Genomic DNA, 16561 nt, shown 5'->3' on the forward strand with positions numbered 1-16561 from the left:
TCTCTAATATATAGAGATATTATATTATTCTGACACCACATGAACCACCACTTTTTTCTTTAAATAATCTTTATTTAAAAACGATACAAAGTTCACGCATAAACTGACATGACTCAGTTATAAACAGTGTTTAACACAAATGTACACAAACTTTTAGTCAGATGAAAAAAACATTTTTTATTTAAGGTGTTATTTTTATTATAAAATATGATCAACATGTGTAATTCTTTTTTTGTAATCTTTGCGGTAGCATTTTATCTTTTCACACCCGAGGTAAGAATAGAACCGCCCCTACCCAACCTCCGATTGGTTTATTTTAACAACATTCCCCAAACTCCAACCAATCATGACTGGCCTTTCTAAAGCTAACCAATCGGATGCTAGGTAGGGGCGGGTCATCGCTCACCTCGGGTAAACTGCGGAAATACAAGTTGTCTCGTCTTCCCCTGCGGACTGAGGAAAAAAACATGTCGCTGAGAGCAGCTCTGAGGACTAAACGCTGTGTTTCAGGTTTGTGGAGAAGCTGTGAGCCAGTGGAGAGATATTCTGACTTTATCCAACAATGTCTGAATGTTACTGTCACAGAAAATCTGCAAATAGCCGCTGCTAGCTCGGCTAGCAGGGTTAGCTGTCTGCTAGGTGTGTGTTAGCATGGTTAGCTCCACAGAAACTGGAGTAAAGGTCACGTCCAGGACACTGCTCCTAGAGTCAAAGCTTTAAGGTCACGACATCTCTTTATTTCACTTGTTAACAGAAATTAAACTAACTCCTCAGACAGATTTGTATCATTGTGACAATAAAACGGAGACAATCAAACCAAGTTACATAAGTTACGACAAATAACAGTACAAAGTGTGTGTGTGTGTGTGTGTGTGTGTGTGTGTGTGTGTGTGTGTGTGTGTGTGTGTGTGTGTGTGTGTGTGTGTGTGTGTGTGTGTGTGTGTGTGTGTGTGTGTGTGTGTGTGTGTGTGTGTGTGTGTGTGTGTGTGTGTGTGTGTGTTTTGCAGGGCTCCTCTCCCAGCTGCCCTCCTGCAGCAGTCATGTCAGACCTCGTGCTCCGGCCGTCCTTGTCTCTCAGCAGAGGAACAACTCCACCTCACCGAAGATCAAGGTGGACTTTGACCAGAGCACAGGTGAAGCTTCCCCGCCCTTCTCTCCATCTTCTCCATCCATCCTAAACCGTTTTCAGAATTTATTGCTGTTGTGAACATGTGAGTTCAGAAGACCTCCTGCTGTGTTGTGCATGTATGAGATGTCACGGACTTTAACCGCAGGGAAACAGCGACTGAGGAGATTCTCCTCTCAGACTTGTTCACAGCAGCTTTCCTCTTTGGATGAATCGTTAGAGAATGTATTTGTTTATGTACTCTGGTAACAGATCAACATCTGTGTCTCCCTGTAGGTGTGGCGATTATGCAAATGCAGAGTCCTCCTGTCAACAGCCTCAGTTTAGATTTCCTCACAGAGCTCTGCATCAGCGTGGAGAAGCTGGAGATGGATAAGAGCTGCCGAGGCCTCATCATCACCTCGGTACAGTGCGACCTCGTCAAGGGGGGGGCGACAGAGCTTTGTCCAGGAGGCCTGACTGCAAATTGACTGTGTGTGTGTGTGTGTGTGTGTGTGTGTGTCTTCATTTCAGAGTCAGCCCAAGGTTTTCTCAGCCGGCCTGGACATTATGGAGATGTACGGGAAGAGTCCAGAACGCTGTGGAGAGTTCTGGAAAGCAGTTCAGGAGATGTGGCTGAAAATCTACGGCTCCAACATGGTCACCATAGCTGCAATCAATGTGCGTAAAAAACACAACCACCCCCCCACCCCACCTCCATGCTGTTCCTGTATCACACAGAAGCATTTTTCAGACATGAACTGAACTCAGGAAAATCTCCTAACACTATCCAGAGAGGCTGTTTTTATCAAATGAGTTAGAGGCCACTGACTTTCTATAGAGTTTCTCCTGCCTGCCCCTTAGTAAACACTGGATAATGTCCCACTGAGCTTATATGACTGAAAACAGGAGATCATCAGGAAGATTCACTGTGAGAGAGATGACATGTCGAGTGTTTTTATAACACATGACAAACACAAAAAACTGAAAAGCAAAACGTATACATATATAACAAGATGAGAAAGAGGTTCCACACAAGTAGAAGACCCTAACCCGGCAACAAAGAGGTGATAAGAACCTGGAGTCACTGCTGTAAACAAAGAGGTGGACGTTCTCTGGAGTTAATATCTGCATCTGCTCAACAAGCAATTAAAACCAAATAAAGCAGCTTAACACGGGAAGTAGGTGTTTGACCGCTGAGCCTCCTTTTCACCCCCCCCCCCCCCCCCCCCCCCCCCCACAGGGTTCCAGTCCTGCAGGTGGCTGCCTGATGGCTCTGACGTGTGACTACAGGATAATGGCCGACAACCCTCGTTACAGCATCGGCCTTAATGAGACCCAGCTCGGCATCGTCGCACCTTTTTGGTAAAGGAATTACACAATGTTGACGGTGGTGGTTTTTATACAAATCAAGATGGTAACTTAAGGTGGTGCAGTAAATCAAACGACCCTCCCCTCTCTGTCACTGCTGCTGCCTGCAGGTTTAAGGACACCATGACAAACACAGTGGGACATAGAACCACAGAGATGGCCCTGGAGCTGGGTTTGCTCTACAGCTCCTCAGAGGCCCTCAAGATAGGCCTGGTGGACCAGCTGGTGCCTGAGGACCAGGTCCTCACCACAGCCACAGAGACCATGACCAAGTGGTTGGCTATTCCAGGTACGTTACGCTGGGAAACCCCCCCCCCCCATGTTTTCATGCTTTAAAACGATGAAATAGTGAATGAGACGCACTGGTCTTGATGGGTTTTAAATCTGTCACTACATAAAAAGCAGGCAACAAAATAAACAATTATAAGCAGGAAGTGTATCGAGTCATGTCAACAAGACTGACCCAGAATCAATGTATAGGACAGTGGAGACCTAACTCCACCTTGTGAGATAACTGTGGGTCTGTTCACTCTGCAGATCACGCCAGACAGCTCAGCAAATCCATGATGAGGAAGCCAACCATCGACAAGCTGACCTCCAACAGAGAGGTCGACATTAACAACTTTGTCAGCTTCATCACTAAAGACTCCATTCAGAAGTCACTGCGCATGTACCTGGAGATGCTGAAGAAAAGACGAGGCTAGAGGAGAGAGAGCAGTGTGAAGAGCTGGAGCCACGAGTCGGGATCTGCCTTCAGTGTCACGTGTTCATCCACGCTCACCTTCCAGTGACGAATAGTGTTTTTCTGTCCAACTTTATATGTGGTTGAGAAAAAAACTAGTTTCAAACTTAACATCAATTTTGAGGATATTCTTGAGATTGACTACCTCATCATCTCTTAACAGATTTGGCTTTATAAAGTTTTTCGTTCTGCTTCTTATGAATAAAGTCCTCTAGATTTTAACGGTCTGATTAAATGTCCATATTTTTGTTCAAAGGATTACGTTTTTTGTTGTGTTTTTGGGTTGAAACTTTAGACCCCCCCCCCCTCCCCGTGTGTCTCTGTAATAAAATAACACATTTTATTTATATAGCACTTCTCATGCTGAAGCACAAAGTGATTTCCAAAGAAAAGGAGCAGAAATATACATCAGACACCCCCGTATATGACTGCACCTATCCCCTGCATATCGATAAAATGAAGAATGGTTATAAATGTATAAAATATAGAAGTTCGTAATAATATTTGAGCTGTGGGTCATTTTGGAAAGCTGAGTCGTCGGGAGGATTTACTTTAAGAAGTAGAAAGTGCAGTGATGCTGAACCTGGTTTGATATGATGAGACCTTCCTTGATTGATACAAACCGGCCTGAGTGATGTTTCTTTTATTGCGTCACCTTTTAGTTTCATTCCTCTTTCTTTTACCTGGTGTCTGTTCCAAGAAGCAACCGTGCACTGACGTCATTTAGCAGATTAGTTTATTTTGGTCTTGTAATTCACGGCTTCATGGTCTCTAGTGTAGATTCTGTCTGGAGACCCGCGGACCAGTCGTGATTCAGGCAGAACGACCACGAGCCAGTCCAACCAGCCTCACCTCCACGGGGAAGTGGTCACTGACAGCCAGCGCCTGGGGGAGAAACACTGTTTACTTGTGGTCCAGTTTCACACAAGCAGGAAACTGTTTTCCCTTTTTCTACCGTATGGTTTATTTATGTGTAAACTGGTATTTCGCTCTTATCTGAGTTCATCTGCTACAAATCTGCTTTAATCAGTATCACAGTTAAACCAACAAATGATGAACATAGACCATATGATTTAGTTACAGCTCTAAAGCCCATGGAAGTGTGAAGTGACCCCACCCTGAGTGAGAAGTGAGGTTACACACTAGATTAGAGACAGAGGGTGTTTACCAGCTCGGGGCTGAGGTTCATGTCCCTCATGTAGTTGTGAACTTCAGCACTGCTGGGCACCACTCCCTTCAGCATGTCAGCCGGGACCACAATCCTGCAGACACACACAATATGAGGCACAATCAAGAGTGGTTGTGTGTGTTTGTCTCTCTGTGTGATTGTATGTGTGTGTACCTGTCGTATGGGCACGTGGTTTTTGACACTGTGGTGTCGACCTCACTGGTGATCAACCAGTGGAAACTGTTATCGGTGAAGAGACGGATCTTCTGCCAGTCGGAGCCGGACACGTAACTGCAGCCTGCGTTGAAGTCTCCCAGCAGAACAATGTCCTGCAGGGAGAGAGTGGGATTAACTGGGGTTAATGGTTTCACACATTTCCACTAACTCATTGATCCTCTGTGTGTGTGTGTGTTGGGGGGGTATTCACTTTGGTATTCCAGCGGGAGTGAACATCAGCCACCACATCATAGAGAGCATCCACCTCCTTCACTGCGTGGTCTGGAGAGGTGTGCTGAGGGATCAGAACAAAGTTCCTCACAGCTAGGAGACAGGAAGGAGGGATGAAGGGTGAATGGAGAGAGGGAGGAAGACAGGAAGAAGGAATGGATTCGGCTTCAGTGAAATTATGAGTTGATTGTCCTTTTAATCACGCACAACAGAGAGTTACTAACTTTTACTCAGCTATATAAAGACAGTTTTTATTAACTTTAACTATACATGTCTCAGAGAATTGCTGTGCTCAGAGCTCAGGGATTTGTAAGGTGTGTGTGTGTGTGGGGGGGGGGGGGGGGGGGGGGGGGGGATTACCGGTGTAAATGGAGGAGAACATGACGACAAAGGGTTCTCTGTTGAACACGTCCGTCCCACTGGACTCACTGCCGTCGTCGTAGGTGTAGTTTTTTGCCACGGACACAATTTCCTCTCTGTAATAACACACACATGATTTAATCACATTTGTTTTTATAATTTCTCTTTTAAAGTAATTTAAAAAAACACACAAAGAGGCATTGGCAAAAATATTCAGTTTACAGTTGCCATAATACTAAATAGTGCTATACACTAATAGTATCATGAATATTTTGAATAAAGGTGCTGATCATATAGTGTGTGATCAGTGCTGTGTGTCTGCTCCCTGTTGTGTGATCGTGACACAAAATAAAGTTCTGTTGTTTTGTACCTGTAGAGGAAGAGATATCTCTCCCTGTACGTGCTTCGACCCAGAGGCTCGCTCACGATGTGGCTGTACCTGAACTGAGGAGACCCTCTGGGAAAACACACACAAACACACACACAAACACACACACAAACACACACACAAACACACACACACAGTGACAGCATTATTTATCTTATAGTCTTCTTAGCCTTTACGAGTTCAAACCATAGAATGTAAATAAAGATGGGTGATGCATCCTCCCAACAAAATATCTGTACCAACACTACATTTTGTTGTGATTTACTGTTTGTGTGTTGATGTTTGCAGGCTTGTGTGTGTGGTGTGGTTGTTGTGTGTACAGTAGGTGTGTGTCCTGTCTATGGTGTAGCAGGCTCCTGGTTTGTGCAGCTGGAGGTTCATCAGTGAAATGGATTTAAAGTCTTAGCCGCAGAGATCAGGGACAGAGCTGAGGTGAAGATCCCACCCATACATGCCCTCAACCAATCAGGAGTCAGACTCAGCTGTCAATCAACTTCAAATATCAAACGGAACTGATCAGAAACGTGAACACGACAAACATCTGTGTCAAAGGGGAGGAGCTTGCATATCTACCATCTTTACTTACAGTCTGGTTTGTATTGTGGTATTGTGTACTCCTTTGTTCTATAATACATGTCATGTATATATTTATATAAATATATTTATATATAAGGTGTGTCTTACTTGTTGACGTGCTCCATGAGTCTTTTGGTCGCTGACAGATCGCTGTCTCTGACTTCCTGGATCAGGATGATGTCATAGCGGTGGACAATCTGTAAACACAAAGCAGATTGTCTGTTGTCTGTATGTATATATATATATATATATTTATATATATGTTATATTATGAACCCACATAGCCTCTGTTGCTCCTGTGTAGTCACATCATGTCTCTAAAATTGAAAATAATCTTTATCTCTCATTTAACTTTATGCTTGTGGAATCCTAAAATTGCACTTTTGATCCTGAATCCCTCTGAACTGCACAGTCACTCAACTGCACCTGTATTTATTTGAACTTGACAAACAGCTAAACTCTTTTCAGTGACTCAGCATCTTTGAAATACATTTCTGAGTGTGAGGACCTTGCTGATGATGTTCATGATCGTGCTGTTGGAGGATTTCTTGTCTCCGAATGACTTGATGTTGAAGGCTCCCAGCAGCAGAGGGCAGGACCCCTGCAGCAGGGTCAGGAGCAGACCCAGAGCACACAGCACACGCATCCTGCACGGGTCACAGAGGTCATACATGTGCACGAACACAGACAGTTAAACATGTGTTTTAAATGCATTTCCTATTCATTTATCTAACTTGTAATCATCACGTTGGGGATAACATGAAATGAAAAGTTCTGGATTTAAAGACGTTATACAATTCAGCTCCACGCAGACCCTGACAGATCGGCTGCAGAGAATGCATGTGCGTGCTGTTGTACGAGGGGTCACATGACCACGCAGGCCTCTCCTTAGCTTCGCCGTGTTGTGGGAGTGAGAGGCGGACGTAACACCTGCAGCACTGGACTCAGTTTATCTGACGGCGGCTCAGTGTTTCCACAGAGGTTTGAGTCGGTCAAACATTAATCAGCTGGAGAATGTTTTATCCTCTAATTGAAAGACAGGGATTCTCGGACAAAGGTTGTAAAATATATGTGTGGTGACTTGTTCTCACTTGGATTTCAAATTAAAGTTATACATTTTTTATTACTACTTAACGAAACTTCATTTATTTTAGTATTTCTTGAGTTAAAAATAAAATAAAAATTGTATTAACAGAGTTGGCCGTGGAAGATGAAGACTTTCTCTATCTTGTCAAACAAACACAGAATTCTACATTGTTTCAATCACACATTAAAGTTAAGATAAATACACATCAAAAACTTCACTTTTAAAGTTTTCAGATTAGTGTTGGTTTTGAACTTCGACAGCAAATCCAGACTTTTCCGTCCTCACCTCCTAAGGAGTAATGTTCCTAATCTTTATTCTTTTTAGCGCCTTACTGAACTTAGAAAATTGAAAAGCAATAGTTTTAACTCTGAAGCAATGCATGCTGGGAAGTTTAGTGTCTTTCCAAACTTAATTTGATAAGTCGAATGAACTCGCAGCAGTTTGTTCATTCAGTCATAATTTCAGTAACAATTAAATTTCCTTTCTAAAGTGGGCGTGGGATTTAAAAACATTGAGATTTACGTTGAGTTAAAGAGGAAACTAGATTCCAATAAATCCCTCGATGATTGTAGATTCTGCTGAAGAAGAATCGTAGCTACCTGAGAGTGTGAAGAGCAGATCTGGTGTCAGTCGAGCACTGAGGCTTTTTGTGTGAAAGAACCAGTGTGGGCAGAAACTCTCGGTTTGTGAGGTTTTTATTTCCCTGTTGGTGACTGGTCGTGCTGGGGAGGGGTGAGGAGGGGGGGGGGGGTTGGGGGGCTGGGGGGGGGGGGGGGGTTCAGGTGTTCAGGTAACATGCTAGAGTCTGTGGTTCTTCAATGAGTTTGTCTCAGTGGAGAATTCTACTCTGCTTTTTGTAAATCACATTTTATTTTCACCCATATCATTTCTTTATTTGAGCCTGCTCACTTGTAAATTACTTTTCCATATCCTGGATTCAGGGGCCATCGTAAACACCACGTGAATCCTGCAGTCTCGATATCAACTGATCCGGCTAATTAACGAGGAGGCACCAGATCAGCCCGAGTGTGTAGATGATCAATAGAGTCTATTTTTAACTGCAGGGTGCACAGCAGCAGTGAGAAGGCAACAGGTGACAGATACACACGATAAAAATAACTGATTAAAAAGTCAAGTCGGCTCTTTTCAACCACGTTTGCATGGTTTCAAGCCAAAACCAAAATATTTTGATCAAAACATTGGATGATTTTTATTGTTTCCCTTGATGTCTTGAGACTCTCGCTTATATTTTCCAGATTGACTGAAAGAGCTAAAATTTGAATTTCAAAGCTGTGCCCCATTAATTCAAATCCATAGTTTTATTAACTGTTGGTTTTGGTGCGTTTACACGTGAAGATCTCCTTCTATACAAATGAACCATGTGACCCTCTTCCTGGATCTGCCACATTAACTGGATTTTCCTGCCGATCCACTCAGTAGTTTGGTGACGGGGTGAAAACACTTTACCCTCTGGGCAGAAGTAGAATATCATACTTTAATACCATATGAAAACTGTGGAATAATACAGCAGATATATATACGATAAGATAAGATATAATAAAATAAAATAATCCTTTATTAGTCCCAGAATGATGACATTTGTAAGATTACAGCAGCAACAATCAAAAATAGGCATCAGTAAGTAGCATGTAGTGCTATATATATATATATATTTTCATATATATATTTCTATATAGTATATATTATGTAGCAGGGTGAAACTGGTGACTGGAAGAACAGGTCGTTTTTTCCAGGGCAGTCGGAGTTCACTCTTCTGTCCAGTAGTTGGCGACAAAGCGTTCTCAGTGTGTTGGACACCATCCTACTGTAATGCGTAGAAGAAGAAGTTTCGCAGTGACGTAGTAGTAACGACCACAAACAGGAAGAGAACATCCAGCTGTTAGCCAAGCAGCTAGCGCGTTAGCTTTGTGTACCGCTGGTCCAGTAATGACACGGCTTCCAGGGTCGGGATCAAACCGGTGTTGTGTTGTCATGCTGTGTCCGGAGGAGTGACCGGAGCCGCGGAACCAGCCGAACCGAACCGTCATCGACTTTCCTCCGCCGCGAGCGTAGAAACAAGGTGCGTTAGCTTAGCAGCTCGCCGCTAGCTGGCGTTAGCTTGGAGCTAATTAGCAGGCAACTGTATCCTCTGTTTTCTTGTTTGATTGTGTGTATCTTTGTGATTATGTACGTGTGATTGTGTGTGTCTCTCTGATTGTGTGTGTTTGTGTCTTTGTGGTTGTCACTATGTCTCTCTGTGTGTGTGTGTACACTGGTCAGAGGAGCTGATGCTCGCCTAGCAGCAGGTTGACCACATTAGCAGCTGACAACATGTGTGACTCAGTCACAGGCAGAGATAAGTTGTGTTTTTGTAGAAGTGTGTGTTGTGGTAAGTAGAAGTATTGAGTGTTTGTTGTTTTGAGTTGTTAGCTAGCTTGTTGGTCCGTGACACTCCCAAGTTGCTGTGTTTGTGTCCATCTCCTGTCCACTGTTGCCTAGAGCTGCATGTGCATCAGTCATGAACATTGTTGTGCTTTTGAATGTGACATTGTCACGTTCATATATTGTGTTGCGTCTCTGCTCTGTTTGTTTATGATTTGAGCACTGGTTCCCAAACTAGGGGTCGGGACCCCCTGGAGGGTCGAGAGACATCAAGGCTCCACCCACACTATAACAGACACATAATGATCTGTGTCCACGCTCCCTCTCAGTTTGAATCACCTCTCATGCTAAGGGCCTGGTCACACTTACACAACACTGGGAATCTTTCGCCTCCTGTTCACTTCCTGTCAGTGCGTGGGAGAAAAATAAAACATCAGCTACATGTGGCAAAGAAATCCTCAGCCGGGCTTCACATGGAATCCAACGTGAGGGAAATTTGACCCTCAAGCTTCGATTTGCATTTGTGTGACCGGGCCCTGCCACACCTGAAAACAAATCAAATGCCCACACTCGTACACTGGGTGCGTACGTCCCACTGGACACGGGAACTGTTACAGATTGATTGAATCACAGCGCGTCTCCTACGCATGTGAACAGTTGTATTATTACAAAATGCAGAATTTAACAACTTATTTCTGCATCTTAAAAAAGCTGCAGTAAAGGGGGCCACGGACTCTCTTGACTCATCCAAACCTCTCTGTGCTCTGTGTTGGTCCAGCAGGTGTGAATGAGTGACGTGGTGCCTCCCACAGCTCTCAGTGACGTCCAGCTCCGCTTCCTCTGCCACGATGACATAGAGAACGTCAAGCTGCTCTGCGGTGATTGGTTTCCAATCGAGTGAGAACCTTTTCATTGTGTCATCGATGTCAGGGGACGTCTCTGAGCCCATTACTGAATATGTATCTTATTTCATTGCTGAGCTTTTTAGGTTTGCTATGCATCTGCTCATACTCGACTGCTAATCTGTCTGACCTTTGACCCTAGGTACCCAGACTCATGGTATCAGGACATCACCTCCAACAAGAAGTTCTTCTCCCTCGCTGCCACCTTCAGAGGAGGCATCGTGGGAATGATTGTGGCTGAGATCAAAAGCCGGACCAAAGTGCACAAAGAGGTGTGAAGTTCAGCCTTGTTCTTCGGTCACTCACACAAACACACTGTGGTTATAACCTGGGCTCTGCAGAGATGTGTCAGGCGCCATGTGCTTGCTGCAGTTTATCCACACTCACTCTGCTGCCATTTGGAGAAGTGGAGCACTGACACAGTGGAGTCTGTTTTTAGTCTTCTAATTACACGAGCCAGGCGCCCTTGACGGAGTGCACTCGTATCAAAGAGTTTGTTTCACTAGGCGAGCGTGAGAAGTCCACTCCGGTCACTTTTGGCAAAAGTTATAAAATCTGTGGACTTCGTGGATGGAGCTAAACCCTATTTGCATTTTGGAATCTACTTCCTCAGTGGATAGTTTGCATAGGCAAAGAAGATAGTGAACAAGGCACTGTGTACAAAACAGCAGCTCTTAATACACGTTTTTCTTTGTCTTGTGTCTTGTGTTCTGTTTGTTAGGATGGAGACATCCTGGCCTCCAGTTTCCCTGTGGACACACAGGTAGCCTACATCCTCAGCCTGGGAGTGGTCAAAGATTTCAGGAAACATGGCATAGGTACAGCTCTGCTTCCCCACAAGCTCTCTCTCTCTCGCCCTCGCCCTCGCTCTCTCTCTCTCTGACCCCTGCAGGCTATAACCCCGAGGTTTTCAAACTAGAGGTGTCTCCAGACATGAACTGACTGAACTGAGGAAACGTCTTCACTCTTTCTTCCTCTGTTCTCTCTCTCTGTCTCACACATCTTTCAGCCTTGACTCTGTGTTGATGCAAAGAGATGAGGAGCCGCCCCTCTTCTTCCTTTCATATACTAAGCTCTCTCTCTCTCTCTCTCGCTCTCTCTCTCCAGGCTCCCTACTGCTGGACAGTTTGAAGGAGCACATCTCGACGACAGCCCAGGACCACTGCAAAGCAATCTACCTACACGTCCTCACCACTAACAACGCTGCCATCACATTCTATGAGAACAGGGACTTCAGGCAGCACCACTACCTGCCCTACTACTACTCCATACGAGGGGTCCTCAAAGATGGATTCACATACGTGCTCTACATCAATGGGGGTCATCCACCTTGGACAATATTATATCCTTTTGTGGAAACCGTGAAGAAAGTCACTTCCTCAATGTTGTTTAGGGGCCAGTGGGTAAAAACATTTCACTCTTACACATAAACTGAACTCGCTTCAATGAATTGAATCTATAACATGTGTATCTGAGGAAATATAACGATCAAATTATTGATAAAACAAATATACATCAGGTGTTTTCATGTTTCCTTAACCGTTGGTCCCACTGATTATATCCAGCACATTGGCTCGACCCTGGCCAGCCTGAGCCCCTGCTCCATCCCACAGAGGTTGTACCGACAGGCCCAGTCCCTGCTCCGCTCACTGCTGCCCTGGTCCAACATCGCCTCCAAGACTGGTATCCAGTACAGCAGAACAATGTGACACAGCCTGGTGGGTGGCAGCAGCAGCAGCTTCACCTGTTGATCATTTTAAGCTTTGTCTATGAGGAGGTTTCTAACTTTGTGTCTGTCTTTGTCTCCGTCTCTCTCAGGAGTGCAGGTGCTCCATCAGTCTTCCCCTGTACAGATAAAGATGTACACACACTCGCTCACATTCTGGATCCTCTCTGTCTCTCCACACCCTGCAGGACTCAACCTGTGCTCGACCGGTCACGTACCAGAGTGTCTCTCCAGATTCAGTACCTGTGTGGCACTTTTTACTCAAGGTCCGGGTTTACAGCTCTAGTTGTGAACCCACTTCTAAACAGGGTTGTTGCATTGCAACATTATTCACAGTGCAATCTGGTGTTTACACTGACAGACGTGTACTCTGGTAAAACTCTGGTTCCCTCGGCCACGTTGGGCATGTAGCCACTGTGACGTGTATGAGAGTAGAGAACATACATGTTCAGTGAGCAGTCACATTAATTAAACCCCATTAACAGACCGGGCCTCCTCAGTCCTCTGCAGCTTTTCATAGCTTTTCTACTGGTTTTTATTCAGAAGTTCAACACGTCCACATGATGTGGGGTCAGTCTGGTACTAATGTCAGAGGATGACTTTTAACTGGTGAACTGATAGAATCAATCGATCCAAATTCTTATTGTTGATTAAATGATCAATGGTGAACATCTCTAGTTACTATAGAATCTCATATATATTACTCTATTCCATAGTTACTTTAGTTACCTGTGTTTGCTCAGTCATTCCAAAGCTGAGCAGTATCAGAGCTGAGTGTACCACACACACACAAACACACACAGACACACACACCGTGAACCCTACAGAGGCTTAAGGTTTAAACCCAGCTTACCTGTCTCCTTCACCCGGTTCACTACTGTCACAGATACTGTTTGTATATTATATATACTAAGCTAATATATAAATTTCTCCTGATATGTATGTCTATTCTATGCTGTCGTTAGGCCTAGTTGAAGATCACCCATCCGTTTTTCAGTCCATTCCGGTTTGTAAAATTGACCCTCGGCAGAATTGGACTGTGAATCTAGATATGCTAACATGCTAGTGTCTTAGAATAAAGCTAATTATACACAGGAAACCCACAGAGACACAATGTAGATGAGAGGTCCAGTTGAAAAAAAGATTTGATAAAAGGATTCTTTACTCTAGCAAATTAAATTATCAACAACCGTACTTGTGACACTAGTGCATTAACATTCAAACGTGTCATAGTATAGTGATGATGAAGTTTCCAACAAAGTACTATGGTTTTTATCCCCCTCTTTTTATGAAAGTATACGGTCTTTCAGTTTGAGAGTGGACTTATTGATTTCAGTTTTAGATTTCTAATGGTTTCACTCTTAACCCTGCGCTGCCGCTCAATTATCACTTCTTGTGCTTAGATTTCTTTAAAAACTTCTGCTCTCGATTTGTTTCTGCTGCACTTTGATATTATTTTTTTGCAAGAAATTACCTGGTTTTGTTTATTTTTTGCTGTTGTTGTTCCTTTAAAATGCAAAGGAACAGGGCAGCGCCTATTATGTTTTTAAAGTTGCAGTGAGATCTTGATTTAGCTGCTTCACATGGACCAGGGATCTGCTGGAGTCCTGTTCAGAGAAGGTGTCGTCATTTCTTTCCTCAAACACACTGACAGGAAACCTGGTATATTTAAGTACAAGTAAGAGGGTTTGAGTACATGTACACGAAAGTACGTGCAATCTATAAGTCCTGCTCTCAAACTGAAAGACCCCATGTTAGAAAATCCTACAAAAAGATAAAGTTAAGATTATGATCTTTCTGCATTGTGTCAAAGTGTTGCCTGTGTATAATTCATACAAGAGTTAGGAAGATCTCCTGGAATTGTAATTTAAAAGATTTTAAATTGTGCTGTAACTGACTTTAGACCTGTCATTCTGCTCCTTGGCTGAAAAACTGCTGCTAATGTAGAGCAATGTCCATTTGTCTGTTCTGTTTTTAAGGAAATGGCCCAGATTAGAGTTATTTGTCGGCCTGTAGAAGCGGTTAAATGAAAAGGATGTAGAGGATGAAGAAAGACACGGGAGAGCTCACCCAACGTGTTGACTGGTCCATCCGCTCTACCGTTCATTTCTAGGTTCTTCTGCATTTTTGTTTTGGGTTGCTTCTCAAAATTACTGAATCCTGATCCGTGTTCCAGTCCGTGAGCAGATCTGAGACTTTTACACATGACAGAGCACTGACGAGCCGCGGGGGGGGGGGGGGCGGTGTGAGACATGTTTTTAAACAGGCAAACATTCCTCAGTTTGTCAGCCCTGGACAGGTGATCAAGAGAGAGGCTTACATGTGTATGCAATAAAAAGATGTATGATTTGATTGATTGTAAAGACAGAGCCTGACTCCTTCTGAACTTTACATTGTTCTGATATCTCATTGTGATGATCATATTACATTGTTCTAAACCTGAGCCTTGTTTTCATTCCTTGTTGTTGAAAAAGCAGAGACACTATTCCCACAATGCATCTTGATAGCACCTGTCCCCCCTGTCCTAAGAGAGAAACCTCATCAGGGTTGTTTTCGAATCGGAGGCTTCGTGAGGAAAGAACCATTTTGATTCATTTTCAAAGTGCTCCGACTCGTAGACCATAATACCAAAACAATCCATCTGGAGAACTAAAGGAAAAAGCTTGATTTTTATCTCCATTATGAATTATTAAGGAATGTTGAGTGCACAGGAAGTGGTTTTCCTGTGCACTCAGTGGGTGAGGTTTTCAAATGGTGGTAAAGTTTCTGTGGTTTGACGTTTTACATTTTACGTTTCATAGCTGATGGATGTTGGAGTTCGGCCCAATAGGACCGACCTCCGAGCTATAGCAGTGAACAAGGCACTGATCTCTGAAGCCGTTTGTCGTGTGGTGTGTGTGTGTTTTTGTGAACTTGTGTGTACAAATGTTATTTGTGTTTCGTCAGCACCACATTCCACTTTGCTGTCGACAGAATTCAACTGTAAAAAGTACAGTGATGTCTCCCTCTGCTGAATGTTAGGGGATCCTACTATTGGAGTTTTATATTATGTAATATGTTACTTAGCAAAAGAAGAGACATGAATGTGTATATGTGTTGTTTTCTATACAAAATATGAATAATAATTGTTATGGAGCAAATAGAGATACTATAAAAAGTGCTAAAAATCTAAAGACTACTACAAATAAAAACCTATCATATTGCAATAAATGATATATGATAATCCTCTTATTACAACAGCGATGTCATCATTACAACAACAATCTTATAAAAATAATAAAAATTATCTGATAATTTTGGGGGGAATAAATAAAAAAGAAAATAACGGTTATCCTTGTTATTTATAAGAGTTGATAACCATAACTCTTAACATCACTACTACCACCAGTGATATTAATAATCATCCATAATACAAATAATCGACATAAAAAGGTAAATTACATCGGGGTGTTATGATTATTATTGTTTTTATCATTATTATTACGTCGCAAGGTGGCGTCAGTGACGATGAAGAGCTCCCATGTGACGTCACTGCTTAAACAGACACGCCCATTAATTTACACAGACAGAGAGAGACACACACTGGTCTATCTCTCCCTCCCGCCCTCCCTCAGTCTTTCCTCTCCCTCCCTCAGGCTGTCTCTCGGTCTCTCCCCCCCCTCCTCTCTCTCTCTCTCTCTCTCTCTCTCTTTGTCAGTCTCTTCTCTGCAGACTCACAGTGAGTAAAGTTTCCTCCTCGGATCCGAGCTACAGCTGCGGACTCTGGAAACACGGTGAGAGAAACTCCGGTAACCTACACTGGGTTCGGTCCCTGAACGCAACAGCTGTCTGTTCCCTGCCTTGTATTATGGGATGTGAAATCTATGGCGTTAAAACGTGTGTTTGTAGTCACGTTAGTTTCTTCCTCACTTACTGTTGATGATTTGTGTGTGTGTGTGTGTGTGTTGGTTGAAACAACACCTGATCCGCTGTGGTTGGAGGTAGAGGGAGTTTTTCTTGTGGTTGTGTCTTTACTCTGAAACCTTCACTCCCATTAAGAACATATGGACTTACTGGTCTGAACTTGATCTGGTTCCTAACAGACCCACTGAAGAGAAGACACAGCTTGTTGTCAAACGCCTGCAGGTATAGTTCTACCTGTTACACAACCTGGTGTGTGTGTTACATTCCAACAAACCTGAGTGTTAACACAATAGAACCTTCACAGCCAACCTTTTCTATTTCAGTTGGTCGTTTTTCTTATTCATGAGCAAAAGGAAGGTGTCAGCACTCAGATGTCAAAGGTCACATACGATAGAAACACTAGA

General features: G+C 43.4%; 4 protein-coding genes across 5 annotated transcripts in view; 3 read left to right on the forward strand and 1 right to left on the reverse strand.

Annotated features, from left to right (window-relative positions):
- Positions 1–412: 412 nt before the first annotated feature.
- Positions 413–3440, forward strand: eci1 (enoyl-CoA delta isomerase 1). Its single transcript, XM_062408535.1, has 7 exons — positions 413–510; positions 1008–1133; positions 1403–1530; positions 1640–1786; positions 2349–2470; positions 2587–2765; positions 3014–3440. Exons 1-7 carry the CDS (start codon positions 468–470, stop codon positions 3178–3180), a joined length of 912 nt encoding a protein of 303 aa, XP_062264519.1. The 5' UTR covers positions 413–467; the 3' UTR covers positions 3181–3440.
- A 497-nt stretch (positions 3441–3937) lies between these two features.
- On the reverse strand, positions 3938–7948 carry dnase1 (deoxyribonuclease I). The gene is made up of 9 exons (XM_062408868.1): positions 7844–7948; positions 6666–6804; positions 6266–6354; positions 5564–5650; positions 5194–5309; positions 4814–4926; positions 4561–4715; positions 4387–4480; positions 3938–4103 (listed from the first exon to the last, which is right to left on the reverse strand). Exons 2-9 carry the CDS (start codon positions 6801–6803, stop codon positions 4032–4034), a joined length of 864 nt encoding a protein of 287 aa, XP_062264852.1. The 5' UTR covers position 6804; positions 7844–7948; the 3' UTR covers positions 3938–4031.
- Positions 7949–9102: 1154 nt separating this feature from the next.
- On the forward strand, positions 9103–12486 carry nat15 (N-acetyltransferase 15 (GCN5-related, putative)). Of its 2 annotated transcripts, none has more exons than XM_062408479.1 (7): positions 9103–9324; positions 10405–10523; positions 10671–10800; positions 11250–11346; positions 11636–11870; positions 12081–12246; positions 12347–12486. In XM_062408479.1, exons 2-6 carry the CDS (start codon positions 10414–10416, stop codon positions 12235–12237), a joined length of 729 nt encoding a protein of 242 aa, XP_062264463.1. In that variant the 5' UTR covers positions 9103–9324; positions 10405–10413; the 3' UTR covers positions 12238–12246; positions 12347–12486. The 2 variants fall into 2 exon arrangements, with proteins under 2 accessions (XP_062264463.1, XP_062264462.1); XM_062408478.1 differs by having other exon boundaries at positions 10408–10523.
- Positions 12487–15880: 3394 nt separating this feature from the next.
- carhsp1 (calcium regulated heat stable protein 1) overlaps positions 15881–16561 on the forward strand; it is an 8492-nt gene continuing 7811 nt past the window's right edge. The window contains exon 1 of the mRNA XM_062408389.1: positions 15881–16027. The gene's annotated coding sequence lies outside the window, so the exon portion shown is untranslated. The remainder of the gene's footprint in view (positions 16028–16561) is intronic.

This window comes from Platichthys flesus, chromosome 16 (genome assembly GCF_949316205.1).
Source record: "Platichthys flesus chromosome 16, fPlaFle2.1, whole genome shotgun sequence".
NCBI classification, from domain to species: Eukaryota; Metazoa; Chordata; class Actinopteri; order Pleuronectiformes; family Pleuronectidae; genus Platichthys; species Platichthys flesus.

Coding starts and splice junctions, on each gene's coding strand:
- eci1 (XM_062408535.1), top strand. CDS start 468: ATGTCGCTGAGAGCAGCTCTGAGGACTAAACGCTGTGTTTCAG. Junction 511..1,007: donor GACTAAACGCTGTGTTTCAG/GTTTGTGGAGAA, acceptor TGTGTTTTGCAG/GGCTCCTCTCCCAGCTGCCC. Junction 1,787..2,348: donor TCACCATAGCTGCAATCAAT/GTGCGTAAAAAA, acceptor CCCCCCCCACAG/GGTTCCAGTCCTGCAGGTGG.
- dnase1 (XM_062408868.1), bottom strand. CDS start 6,803: ATGCGTGTGCTGTGTGCTCTGGGTCTGCTCCTGACCCTGCTGCAGGGG. Junction 5,651..6,265: donor CTCATGGAGCACGTCAACAA/GTAAGACACACC, acceptor GTGTTTTCCCAG/AGGGTCTCCTCAGTTCAGGT. Junction 4,716..4,813: donor ACTCCCGCTGGAATACCAAA/GTGAATACCCCC, acceptor CTCTCCCTGCAG/GACATTGTTCTGCTGGGAGA.
- nat15 (XM_062408479.1), top strand. CDS start 10,414: ATGAGTGACGTGGTGCCTCCCACAGCTCTCAGTGACGTCCAGCTCCGC. Junction 10,801..11,249: donor GGACCAAAGTGCACAAAGAG/GTGTGAAGTTCA, acceptor TCTGTTTGTTAG/GATGGAGACATCCTGGCCTC. Junction 11,347..11,635: donor TTTCAGGAAACATGGCATAG/GTACAGCTCTGC, acceptor CTCTCTCTCCAG/GCTCCCTACTGCTGGACAGT.